This window comes from Eucalyptus grandis, chromosome 10 (assembly GCF_016545825.1).
Source record: "Eucalyptus grandis isolate ANBG69807.140 chromosome 10, ASM1654582v1, whole genome shotgun sequence".
Classification (NCBI taxonomy): domain Eukaryota; kingdom Viridiplantae; phylum Streptophyta; class Magnoliopsida; order Myrtales; family Myrtaceae; genus Eucalyptus; species Eucalyptus grandis.
The window spans coordinates 3,493,063-3,507,083 of NC_052621.1; the positions used below are offsets into that span (position 1 = coordinate 3,493,063).

A 14,021-nucleotide genomic window follows, 5' to 3' on the forward strand; every position below is an offset into this window, starting at 1 on the left:
GAGATGCAGTGAAATGGTAATGCCCCTAGGCATCACAAACAATTCTATGTTCCCACGAGAGCCTTTTGTCTTGGACGACTTCATGGAACAATGCCGCTGCCAGTATGGCGTTGTGCCTCGCCCGCATTGGGTCACTACGCATTACGGTGGCCATGTATGATTTCAAGTGACTCTTACAAATTATATGTTTGGCTCTTTTTTTTTTTTTATCAGTAAATTAGATTGGTTTCCATGCACTAAATTGAAAGCAAACATTACCATTGACGTCCTCTACCATTTTTTTTTTTCCGGTTCTTGCAGGATATAGAACTAATTCTTCGTAGGTTTGGTAGCAATATTATCTTCTCAAATGGACTTCGAGATCCCTGGAGTGGTGCCGGGTATAAAAAATTATATGCTTGTATCATACATCCGAAGAATTCAAATTTTACGTTACTTAATAACGCTTAACAATTTGGTCTCTTTTTTAAATTTAGGGTCCTGAAAAACATTTCAGAGAGTATCATCGCTGTCATTACAGATCAAGGTACATAACTGAGCTATTGATTTGTTGTTTGTGACTCGTCTCACGTCCTTGTGAATCACACAAGAGAAGGACAATGTTGAAGCATGTTAAGAAAAAGTAGCAGTGGATCTTGAATTCTTTAATCACTGGGTATATGCTCTGCAGGTTCTCATTGTGCGGATATATATGCAGAGAAGCAAAACCCTCCAGATCCAGATTGGTTGGTCAAGCAGCGAAAAACTGAAGTTGAGATTATAAAAGGGTGGATAGACCAATATTATGACGATCTTCGTGCTTCCAAATGATGATATGATGAATTGTTATTGCCATAAATAAGGGTGATGAATCTATTCGGGAAGGCCATTTCAATAACATATGAGAACAAAAGAATAAGGCCTATGTATTTCAGCAATAAAGTTATCCTTGTATTTCTTTGCTCCATTAGAACGAGCTTTTATTCAAGAAAAGTAATATGACTTCACCCAATATTCTTTGCTTCCAATTAATTGTAGGACTCCGGCAAAACATTTAAAACTACTGGTCCTTTTTATTGATTAAGCCTAGATTTTCAAGCCTATGCGTTGCAGTGTACAAAATTCATGTCATAAACTACTCACAAATGATTAAGGGTAATCGGTTTCCAGTTCAAGTCCAATTCGATTCCACTTAGGAGCCATAAACTGGACCGGGAGGACTGGTTTCCATTTTTGGGACTAGGAATTGGACCTGTTCAATGGAATTGGCCACTTAGCCAATTTTTTTTTAAATTTTTTAAAAATACTAGAATTATTACAATTTTAAGATTTATCACTATTTTTAAAGAATTAAAAATATATATATTTTTAAAAAGTGTTGGTTCAGTTCGTCGATTTGATTCGGTTCGATTCCCTTGGAATCAAGAACCGGATTGAAAACCACTGGTTCCATTTTTATGGAATTGAGAACTAGATTGACACCTTTAGGAATTGTACCAAATTGACCGGTCCGATCGAGTCTGAGTGACTCCCGATCCACGCCGTTCAATATGCTCAGCCCTACAAATGATACAAATCTCTCGGATGTTGTACTTTCCTCTTGAGCTCTGACTCGGAGGAAATCGTGGCCTGCTTTTGAGTAACCGAGAACAGAAAAAAAATAAAAATAAAAATAGCCTGGCCGCGGTTGGAGGGAGGGACTCAAATAATGATTTTAGGTCCGCCGTCGATGATGACTACCTGAATCTCATCGATCACATTTTCACCTAGATAGGTAGGCCTGACCAAGTTTGATTTACTTATGCACATGAAGAAAAAAAGCCAGTTTTCCATGTTTATATTCTAACGAGGGCCAACTCAACCTTGTCCCAACCAACCATCTTTTGATGCGAGTTACGTTATCGTCGATGGTGGTAGGTATATTTCTGATGAATGTGGATATGGCTGAGTTTTGGCATGATAATTTGCCCAGGAAACTTTATAAAAGAAGATATAGGTAACTTTGGCACAGTAAAATCACTAATCTTTAAAATCCTAATTTTATAACATCTTTTGGGGAACAAAATAAGATGCAAACTTATTACATTTTTGTCAACTCAATCCTAAATATTTTAATTTGACCAATTTGATCTTAAATCTTTTGATAATTTATCAATTAAGGTACTTTAGCTAATTTTAATTGAAATCACTGACCAATCCCAAGTGATATGGCCAACACTTACGTAGATAAAATTTATCATTATTTTTTGAATTATTTTTTCGTTTTTTGCCATTGAGACCTTTGCCAGCCATGCGCTAGGGCGCAAAGGCCCCTTGCTTGTGACCAACGAGGCTGTTGAGGTCCTCACCTAGATCTAGCAAGCACTCGCTTGTGCCCTTGCCTAAAGCCATCACTATGTCACTGAGGCCTTTGTAGCCAGAGAGGGTTGTCGGTGAACCTCCTGGTACAATGGAAAAAAAGAAAAGAAAAATGAAAATTCCAATGAATTTGAAAAAATTACAAATTTTTTGTACGTTTTCTCTTTGCCGGAAAAAGGAGGGTTTTTTTTTTTTCTTTTTTTCCCACGTTAAAAGGGAGTATCCGCTTCCTTGCCCCCGCGAGCATGCTCCTCAAGCCTCTGATGGGCTTTTTCGTCATTTAAGGTTCTGATGGCCTCAAAGAGGAAACAAAACATGGATGGCTGAAGAAGAAATAAAGGAATGGGCTGCAAAAGATATAAAAACGAATGGGCTGTGAAAGCATTAAAAATAATGGGCTTTAAACCGGCCCACTCGACTCATTTTTTCTTTTTTAATATATTTTTTATTCATTTTTATCTCACCTATTTTTATGCATCTTTTCATATATACTTTTATATATATTAGATTTTTTTTGCAAAATGAATGAATACTCTAAAAGTTGGCAAAAATTTAGGTGTCAACCATATAAAATATATAGACATTAAAACTAATTATTCCATGTGTTCAAATCAATATAATATAATTGCCATGTCAACACTTCATTGAGACGTGTTGTGATTTTGTTTAAAGTGCAACGGTTTTATTGAGATCGAGTTTCAACAACATATTTGCAAATGGGGTTGGAATTCTTTGATGACTCATCTACACAAAAGCACACAATTATATAGGTTTCATTTTTTTTTTGGGTCGAAATATAGATTTGATTTTGGTATACATTAATTTGTGTCATTAATAGTTATTCTATTTGGTGACTTGCTTAACCCATTTGGATGTGAATTGTTCAAATTAAAAGTTTTTCTCCCTCTCTCTCTCTCTCTTTCTTTTTCCCCTCTCTCTCTGTATTGGATTCTTAAATGACCCACAGATTTAAAAATTACTTATATAGTTCTACGTCTTTATTAAATCAATTTTGCTAATGAATCTCAATATCTCTGCCATTGGCTTTCCATGAATTCCCACCTCTTTTGCCTAGATGCTATGGCTGCTATGAAAAGAACGATGAAAGGCAAAATATAATTATGAATAACTAAAGATAGCTATTATAGCCCGAGTATTTTTCTTGTCTCCTTTCTTTGTCTAGCAAATTGAAGATCCTTGCACATGCCAAGCAGATCTTCTATCTGAAGCCAAACCAAAGCTGTTGGGCTTTGTTGATCTCTCTGTGGCCCACTGCAGAAGATTTGTGAACCAGGCCGTTGACTGGCTAGCTAAAGACCCAGCGGAACAAGAGCCTGGCCCACGACTGGCTGGCCAATCCCCCCGAACCGTTTTGGAATTTACTTTGCTCCGAGTCTTCTATTATGTTGTTGCAAACTCTTAATTAGTAATGAAGTCTCTTTATTTCCGACCAGAAAAATAAAATAAAATTAAGACACGATGGTTTCATTAATCGTTGGCTTACGAAGTGAGTGAATGCGGAAACCTCTCTCATTGTACGACATGGCTGTGAAGCTTCCGGGCTTGTCAATCATTCTCTATCTGTTAAGATCGTCGGCTGGAATTAAGGGTTGGGCCGAACGCGGTAAAAAATGGCCATCTTCGATCAATTTCCTGCTTAAGAGCCCGCACTTCTCGAGCTACAGAAATCCATCCATCTCTATAATTAGCGAACCCTTTATATTATCGGCTAATGCAATATAATTTATTAGGTATTATTCTCTTATCTATGGCTAAATCCGACGAACACCGAATCATGAGCATAAAAAATAAAAAATAAAAAAAACCCACGTTATACTATCTTTCTTCAATCTGGGACTAAGATCTTTATGAATCTATAACTCAAAGAGGGATTGTTGAGCACGGAATGGCGCGGTGCGGTGTCCGGCGGGGAGGTGATCTACTGTGATCGTTGATGCAGGGCTTCGGGGACAAGCCGAGGCGCGGCGGAGCTTCGCGGGTCGTCGGGTTAAGCGACGAGGCGTCCGATTCCGATCCCGTCGTCTGCGCTTCCGCGTGCTCTGGGGCGGCGTTGGGTGAATCAGCGTCCGGGCTGGCTTGCGATCCAGGTCACTTGATCGAGGCGGGGAGGAATAGACACAGACCGGTGCTCGGCGGGAGGCAGACGCGGGGTCGTCGGCAGCAAACAGGAGGCGGAATCGGGTCTGGCAGATGGAGGGGAAAGCAGAGCAGCGAGTGTGAGGGAGACGATGAACAGTAAACGTCCCCTCACCTCTGATTTTTACTTTTACCTTTCTCTCTCTCCTGCTGACTTTTCCTTTTCTCTCAGTTTTTCAGGAAAAGAAAAGAGAAAAAAGCTCCCTTTTGACTGAAGATGGACGAGGAAGAAAGCCTTTTTCTCTCCTTTTTACTTCGACGAAGAGAAAAACTCTAGAAAAAGCCCCCCTTTTTTCGACCTCCGTACGCATTCTTTTATAGGCCAAAACAAAATCTAATCTTTTTATCAATATTTCATCTAACAAAAAGATTGCCGATAACCTCTTGATCACAAAAAAACATTTTGTTCTCCTTATCTCCCGAATATCTCTAATGATTTTATCGCCTATTGATAAAGATGAGATTGCAATGAGGTTTTCTCAATTTTAAAAAATCATTAGAATATTGCATTAAATCTCAATTTTTTTACAAGATAATTGATTAAAAAAAACAACGGGCTTGAGCTAATTTGCTTCTTTCGTGAGCTTAGTCCGACTTGTCAATTTAAGCTCATAAACATTAATTCGAACCCGTCCACCATCGGTCCAATAAATAAAATGCAAAATATACAAACTAAATGTACCTAAATTTATATGCTATGTAATTAATATTTTTTCAGGGATAAAATTAATCCCTAATTTTTATGCAATAAATAACTAAATGGATCGTCAAAATTTAGGTGTCAACACTACTCTTTCGAGTTTTGTCCACGTATAGCTCTGTGCTGGCCTCACTTAGACATACTTTATTTGATGCCGTTCCATGATCAGCGTATTTGTGGGTTCAAATGTACACCTTTACATTGTTTGTACAAACACCACGTATTTCTCGAGTCTGTAAATAGTGATACCAATAATTGGTTTTTCTTCATGCCTTGCGTGTGATACACGTTTTGCAATTTAATTTGCAATCGACTGAACTAGGGTGTCATCACTATTTGATCAATGTGGGTAACTAGCAACCTTGATTTACTTGTGGGGACAACCATTTGTCTATCGGTTTACTTAGGCATGCTGGATAGCTTGTGTCAATCTCATGTCATATAATTTGAGCACCGTGAGTCAACTGTCCAATTATCATAATTGATTATTTTATCACTTACCGTGATGAAGATCATTGCTCATCTGACTCGGTGATGGAGGTGGCTGTAAGCTTTTCCTATTCCTTTAATGCAATGGACGCTTGGAAATCCTACTTTTTTTCAATATTACTCTCCTTCATTATAGATGCTACAACATTTCCTTTTGCTTGTTTGAATTAATAGTCCTTGGCAAAGTGACCTATTTGCCAAATATATAGTAGTGACTGTCTTGCCTCCGGCTATCCTTATCTTCTTTATTGTTATCTTTCCCTTCATCCCTACGAGCTACCCCTGCTTGAATGCTTCTTTATGGTCCTCTTTGTCTGTCTCCATGACCTTTTCTCTATTTTCCATCAATAATGCCTGACCGTTTCTCCTCTTACTCTTGAACCTTGCTTTATTATTAAAGAGTACACTTTTATCATTCTTGACATTCTTAATTGAGACCTTAGACAACTGTTATCTAGAATCTCTTGGTTGGCTAATATTTACAACTTAGTAAGAGTTATGTCTCTTACCTATCCATGGGTGGTTGTAACAATTTCGGTATACTCTAGCCATGGGAAAATTGTCTAAAAAATCCTAAACCTATTGCACTTTTGCTAATTCCATCCTAAATTTTTTAATTTTGCTAATTGAGTTTAAACATTTTCACGTTTTACTAATTTAGTATATTCGGTTAATTTTGATTGAAAATTTTTGACGTGGACACCGATTATTTTATGCGGCATGGCCGATGTTGACGTTAATAATTTTTAATAATATTTTAATGTTTGTTTATTTGTTTATTTTGTTTTTCCTTTTTTTCCCTATATTTTCCTTTTTTATTTTTCTTCATTTTCCTGTTACTAGCCTTCGTTGAGCCTCATTGATGGTCAGTGGAGGTCTTTGACCTTAGGTGAGGGCTGCGTGGACTGCCCTCGCCTGACGAGGGTGACCCTCGCAAATGGCCGACCGAGGCGACTCTTGTCCATCGAGGATGGCCCATGCCAAGCCAAGCCCAGGTGTCCCTCCTCCAAAATTGGCTAGGGTAGCAACCTTGCCAACCATCAATGAGACTTGGCAATGGCCAATAGAGGGAAAAAGAGAAAATAAAAATGAAAAGAAGAGAAAGAAAAAGTAAAGAAAGAAAAAATAAGAAAAAAATTAGGAAAAAAAAAGAGAGAAGAATAAAAATTTCAAAAAAAAAAAAAAATTCTTCAAAGTTAGGCGAATTTTTTTCTTCAATGGTGATATTAGAAGAAGTCCACTTTTTTTTTTTTTTTTTATAAATATATTATGCAAAGCTCTGTCATCTCAATATTTAGGAAAAATTCCCAAACTAGTCTTAAATCTATTGAATGTACGCCAATTTTTCATAAATTTTCTAGTTTTGTCAATTTAATCCTAAATCTTTGCATGGAATTGCAATGTAGTCATCTTAGGCAATTTTTGTTGGAAATGGCTAATGTGATAGTGTCCTATGTAGGACTATCGGCAATTACTAGGGCCACTACTTTAGCAAATTTTGGGGAACATCGACTAGATATATCACATTGGAATTTCACACAAAATTGAAAAATTTAGAATTGAATTAACATTTGTACAATATATTTATGACTGATTGGATAAGATTTCCTGATATTTATTTTTTGGCTCATTCGGTGCTGTTACGGCTTGATCTGCCCATCATTTGAGCAAGTCTAGTTGAACCATCGGTGATATTACTTGTTGCCATAGTGCGAGATGAATTTTCCATGGCTACATCAAGCAAAAATCTTGTTGGAGCTTTTTAGATGGAGCGGATCACAAGCATGCCATCGAAAATGGTCTCTAAAGTATTCCATTGACCAAATTTTTATTTATTTTCTCATTTAAAGCACTTTTCTAATACTTGTCGTTCGCTTGGTTAAAGGCTAGCATAGTTTGAAAACAAATATATGGCAATTTATACTAGCTTTTAAGAAGTTATCTCTCCCAACTATTATGGTTTGCACCTCTAAAATATGGATTACCAATGTACAAATTGCAACACTTAACAACACAAATTCAACGTGATAGAGTTACGGTTCTATCACAGCTATAGAACAAATCAACCCTTAAATCACTTTCAGACAAGGCATCATGCAATTCTAGAATGAGCTTGGTGAAAGATTCCTTTGGATATATTTAATTTCTTTTTCTTGTTCATGAAGATAGTGATGACCTTAAGTTGCCGTGATTGGACGTTCCTAGGACCATTCGACTCCATGTGTTTCTTGCCCTCATCTAGAATGGAATCGTTTTTCTAATATGCTCACGATGCATGTCAAAGTCTAAGCTGCCCAGTGTGGTTTTTTCTCCTGAGTGGAGATGCACACGCGACGACGACTTGATGTAGTCTTAGTGAAACACGATGCGAGACTACATCCATGGAATATTATCAAATCCGGTTCGATCCATTTGGTTTAAGTCCTCACAAGAAATATTTTGAATAATTACTCAAGATGGTGATCATTAGAGATAGGTGTTTGTTGAGAAAACATTTCCTAAGTGGTTTCGATGATTGACAAAACTTAGAAACTTCATTTCTGATAAAAAGTTTTTTAGGTGGAAAGTTTGATGGAATAGGATTAGATGATTTTCAATCAAAATTAGAGTCATGGTTTATTCTTCCTTCCTTATACATTCTATCAAATGACTAGGAAGGAGATAAACATCCTCGTGCAACGGCTAGTGGCGATTGATTGGATTTCTGCCATACTTATTAAGAATTTAAAAATGAAAGTCTTGCTAATATTTTTCTGAGATTCAATAAAATGATAAGGCTTGTCCCAATCGATATGGGCCTTGAATCGCTATCTGTATACTTCACATCAATTTGAATGAGGCTATAAACTTTCGATGAAGTTTCCTCGCAGGCCGATTCTTTCCAAGGAAGTACGCGTTTTCTCATTTTGGACAAAATAGGCAATAGTTGGTTTGGAAACAAAACACGAGGGATTCTAATCTAGAAGATGTTGACCCTTCGACATGATTTGAATTAGAAATGGAGCTTAGTACAAAATAATCTTTGGAAGACCAACGTTGACCCAAAAATCTGGCCGTAGCAAAAAGAAAAGTAGATTGTAAATGCAAGGATTCTCCCATTGGAATGGGAGGCAAGCATCAACAGCGACGATGGAAAACATTTAGAGTTGATTGGACAATTTCCCTTTCCATGAAGGATCTCTGTGAACAGAAAAATACGTGAACATGTCCATTTGAATTTAGTGCATTTCATTGCATTTGAATTGTTGGATCTGGCGAGTCTCACGTAAGCTATACATTTCATTGCATTTAAAAATTTTATGAGCAACGAAAAAGTTGCGTCATGGGTCGTGCTCTTAGGATAAATCCATTATACAAGGTTCATCAAATTAAATAATTTACCGTAGAATGTGATGATCATTTCGAGCAGGTCCACCTGCTTCAGTGCTTCCAAACATTATCCGCGAACCCAATAATGGCTTCTGCCACTGCGAGGCCCCTTTTTACTTTTTGCAATTATGCCCTCCACGATCTCGCGGGGGCTAGCCTGGCGTACGAACGTCCACTAATCTAAAGGCCTCCTGAAGACCTTTGATGAGCTCGACTTTGATGAAGAAATTTGGACCGTTTTATGGTCAACTACTCGAGAGTATGCCTTTCGGTACCCCAGACGCCGTGACCCAAACGGAATGAAATTATAAATAAATAATAATCATTCAAAATTCTTAACAAAGAAAAAAAAAAATTCTTAAAAAAGAGAAAAAGTCTCGATTAATTTTAAAGAGGACGCGTGTCCATGTGGATTCAAGATACAGGAGAAATGTTCAAATGCAGGACAAGAAATTATGTTAAATTATGAACTTTTGAAGGTCAATGATGGCAAAAAGAAGAGCATTTAAAAATAATCATGGAACTAGTGAAAAGTAAAAAGTGAAAAAAAATGTGTAAACAATGTTTATGGATATATTTGTTTAAAGAAAATTATTTCTGAAAAATTGTTTTCCAACTTTTCGGTACTTTGATGACGAAAAACTAATCAATCTATGGAAAATATTCTTCATGAACTGAAAGCAGCAAGAGGGAAAACAACACCCTAGGAAATCACTTTCCTTAAATCATAAAATAAATAAAAACTTCATAAAATATATTTCATTTATTGTAAAGTTTTCGATGAAACAAACACACCCCAAATGTCAACATCCATCGTGTTTTGCAAAGCAACATAAGAAAGATACTCCACCGTGTTGAGCCGGTTGGTGGAAGATCAATTCAATGAAATTAACAAAAGTGAATTGTCCCTGTCCTTATTGAAGCCCACAACGTGAAATTGACAAAATAAAAGGTTGTTGAATTTTCTTAGCCAAATTCACAATCAATGGAGCATGTCCTTTTTATCAAGAGGTTCTTGGGCATTTCGTGACCTCGAGAGTTGTCGATTCCTTGCGCCAATATATTATAAACTTATACCCGGAAGATGCCTCCAGAGCATAGACGTAAAATAGAACAGGTCATACGACCACTACTTTCTTTCAAATATAATAGAATTTTGTTGTGGCCAAATGAAGTTAATTGACTTGGTTTTGTAGTTGAAATAAGTGTAGAACATATTGACTGTGTCACATTAGGTGGGTTTCACATAAAACTCATACGGTTTAACGATTAAGATTAAGTGATTGCACGTGTAAGATGTATGTACGGATATTTCAGGAATAAGTGCTCAGTTCACTTCAAATCATGCCCATGAAGTTAGATGCCTATATATGCTCACACCTCCTTTCATCGTCCCACCGAGTTTGGAATTCTTAATAAGCGCACTTCCTGTCCACAACGCATGCCATGACTCTTTCTCATCTCTCTTCCATCATCTCCTTTTTTTTATTCACAGCTTCGATTTCTGGACAGAAACTTTACACTCCGACCCTGAGTCTACAACGCGAAGGCGTCCTCCGAGATCCGGAACGTGCAGTTTCGGCTTCCATAGCAGACGATTTTGAAACCTTCTTCTTCAACCAGACGCTCGATCATTTCAACTACAGACCCGAGAGCTACACCACCTTTCAACAAAGATACTTGATTGACTCTAGATACTGGGGTGGTGCGAATTCTAGTGCGCCGATCTTCGTTTACCTCGGTGCTGAATCGCCAATTGATGGATCCCCGACTGTGATTGGGTTTCTGAGAGATAACGCAGCTCAATTCCAAGCTTTGTTAGTTTATATTGAGGTACCATATCTGACTTCTACCAATTTTTTTTTTTTTTTTTTTTTTTTGGGTCCATGCATGGATGTTCTTTCTATCTAATTTCTGCTACCAACCATGTAATCAAATTCTTCTTTTTCTTGTGGAATATTTCTTGTCAGCATCGGTATTATGGTGAGTCAATTCCACTTGGGATGAGCTTCGAAGAAGCTCTCCATGAGACAAATATTCGTGGGTATTTCAGCTCAGCCCAAGCTTTGGCTGATTATGCAGCCATTATTATTCACGTGAAGCAGAATTTGAAAGCCAGAGATTCTCCAGTTATTGTGGTTGGAGGATCATATGGAGGAAGTAAGTGCAATGGGCATCATATTCTACCCATTTTTGTGTACGGTAGAGAGAAATAATAGAAAAGGGGTCCATGACAAGTTTGACCGGTTTTGATATCCGTTCTCAGTTGACTATGTAAAAAACCCGTGATATGTGAAAATGATGAGTTGTCGTTGTCATTTATTTTCAACAAAAGTACTAAATCTTTCTTTGTGCGAAATAGATATATCATATCATTATATCAAGTTGTTGAATATTAATAACTAACACGAATTTCAGAGCTTGCTTCGTGGTTCCGGCTAAAATATCCACACTTGACCGTCGGAGCTCTGGCCTCATCTGCTCCAATATTGTATTTTGATGATATTACCCCACAGGATGCATACTATTCGGTGGTCACCAAGGATTTTAAGGTAATTACACCCGTAATTTCTCTTCTTCTTTTTTTGTTCTAATAATGATTGTGCGGCACTTTTCAAGCATCCAAAGAATATCAATTAGTTGACGCAATATCCCTATTGTCCCATTATACGCACACAAGGTAAATATTGACTGCACATATTCTTGCTCCTTGAGGATGGCATAAATAAAATTGAGGGGTATAGTTATTTGTAACCATACCTTGAGTGGGAAAGAATAGACTTATTACCCGAATAATCTTTCGAATCTTAAAATCTATTCCTGATTTTCCATAATTCGCCTTGAACCATGGTTATTTTGCACAGGAAGCTAGTGAGACTTGCTACCAAACTATAGGAGACTCATGGTCAGAGATTGATAGAGTTGCTCAAGAGCCTAATGGCACTGCAAACTTAAGCAAGATGTTCAAGACTTGCAAGTATGTGGATTGATGCATAATCTATTATGTATCTTAATACTCACGTGTTATAGAGTATTCCCATCCAATTTCTCAATTTAAGAGAGTTGATGAATTGAGTCAATTTACCTTCTGAGATCAGGAACCTAATCCACACTTGCTCGTTTGTTTGGCGTGAAGTTTCATGATCATCGAGGCTGAATTGAGTCTTTAAGAATGTGTGTGAACGTAATTTATTAAAGAGACACAATCAATCATAGACTAACTACTGCCTTTTTGTGTGTGTAGGCCTTTAGAGAGTGGGGACGAGCTGAAGAACTACTTGATGTCGTTGTATGCGTATGCAGCTCAATATGACGATCCACCAAGGTATCCGGTGACAGTGATATGCAACGGTATTGATGGAGCAAATACTACCGAAAATGGCATTCTTGGCAAAATATTTGCAAGCGTTGTCGCCTATAAAGGGAACTCCGCATGCTACGTTAATCCTCCCACTAATGTTTCTCAAACTGACTTGGGTTGGGGATGGCAGGTACAGTATACTCTAGATCATATTTAGGCATCATGCATTTCAATCTAAAGGATGGATTTTGATCAATCTGAGTTAAATTTTACTCTTCCTTTTTGGGTCCAAACTATTTTACAATGACAGCGGACTTGGGCAGCAGCCTTATGTCCCAATAAGGGGATCATCAGATCTATGTTCATGCTGATCCAAGCATGCCAGCTGATCCGGTCTATATTAATTGACACCATCCTTTTCTTGAAATCTTCCTCGTAAAAATTGTTGTTGCGTTTGAGAAAACTTACAATACTAAAAGGGAGATTTGCTTGCAGAGATGCAGCGAAATGGTAATGCCCATCGGCATCACAAACAATTCCATGTTCCAATCATACCCTTTCAACTTGAGCAGCTTCATTGATGAATGCAACGACCAGTATGGCGTCACACCTCGCCCACATTGGATCACTACATACTATGGTGGTCATGTATGATTTCCAATGACTCTTAGAAAATATGCATTCAGCTCTTATTTCGATCAGTGAATTAAACTATTACCTATGCACAAAATTCAAAGTATGTTTTACCGTCGTCTTGTTGTTGCAGGATATAGAGCTAATTCTTCTTAGATTTGGCAGCAACATTATCTTTTCAAATGGACTTCGAGATCCTTACAGTAGCGCAGGGTATACAACATTATATGCTATCTCCATAGATTTAAAGAAGTAAAATTTTACAGTACTTAATCACGCTTGACAATTTGATCTCTTTTTCAATCTTAGGGTCCTAAAGAACATTTCTGATAGTATCATCGCAGTTTACACAGAGAAAGGTACATAATCAGTCGATGTGTGTGTTGTTTGCGATTTTAACTTACGCACCCATGAATCACACAAGAGAAGAACAAGATTGATGGGCGTTAAATTTTATTTTTGGCTGGATCTTGAATTCTCACATTGATGAGTATATGCTTTGCAGGTTCCCATTGTTTGGATATACTTGCAGAGAAGCAAACCGATCCAGATTGGTTGGTCATGCAACGAAAAGTTGAAGTTGAAATTATAAAAGGATGGATAGCCAAATATTATTCTGATCTGCTTGCTTTCAAACAGTGATATGATGAACTGTTATTGCCATGATTATGGATGGTGAGTTGATTTGGAAAGGACATTTCAACGACAGATGAGAATAAAAGAATAAGGCCTATGTACTTCACCATAAAGTTATCCTTGTATTTCATTGCTCCATTAGAACGAGCTCTTAATCAAGGAAATCAAAATGACTTCATCCAATATTATATTTAAGCCATGTATGTAGTCCATAATAAGCTTCCAGCTAACTGACCCACATTTAAAACTGCTGGTCTATTTTTATTGGTCAAGCGTAGATTTGCATTTTATTTAAAATTTCATAATTTGTGGCATGGGCTTATGGATCCACATTCAACGCAAGAACTTAGGCTCTAGTTCTATTTCCCCTCTCCATGGCATTACCTCCTGGCAAATCCA

At 37.4% G+C, this 14,021-nt stretch overlaps 1 protein-coding gene across 1 annotated transcript; it reads left to right on the forward strand.

Annotated features, from left to right (window-relative positions):
• The first annotated feature begins 10,426 nt into the window (after positions 1 to 10,426).
• On the forward strand, positions 10,427 to 13,821 carry LOC104421237 (lysosomal Pro-X carboxypeptidase). Its single transcript, XM_010033127.3, has 9 exons — positions 10,427 to 10,885; positions 11,023 to 11,212; positions 11,471 to 11,604; positions 11,917 to 12,029; positions 12,297 to 12,543; positions 12,849 to 13,001; positions 13,120 to 13,199; positions 13,296 to 13,345; positions 13,492 to 13,821. The coding sequence occupies exons 1-9, from the start codon at positions 10,499 to 10,501 to the stop codon at positions 13,626 to 13,628; spliced, it is 1,491 nt and encodes a 496-aa protein (XP_010031429.2). The 5' UTR covers positions 10,427 to 10,498; the 3' UTR covers positions 13,629 to 13,821.
• Positions 13,822 to 14,021: the final 200 nt, after the last annotated feature.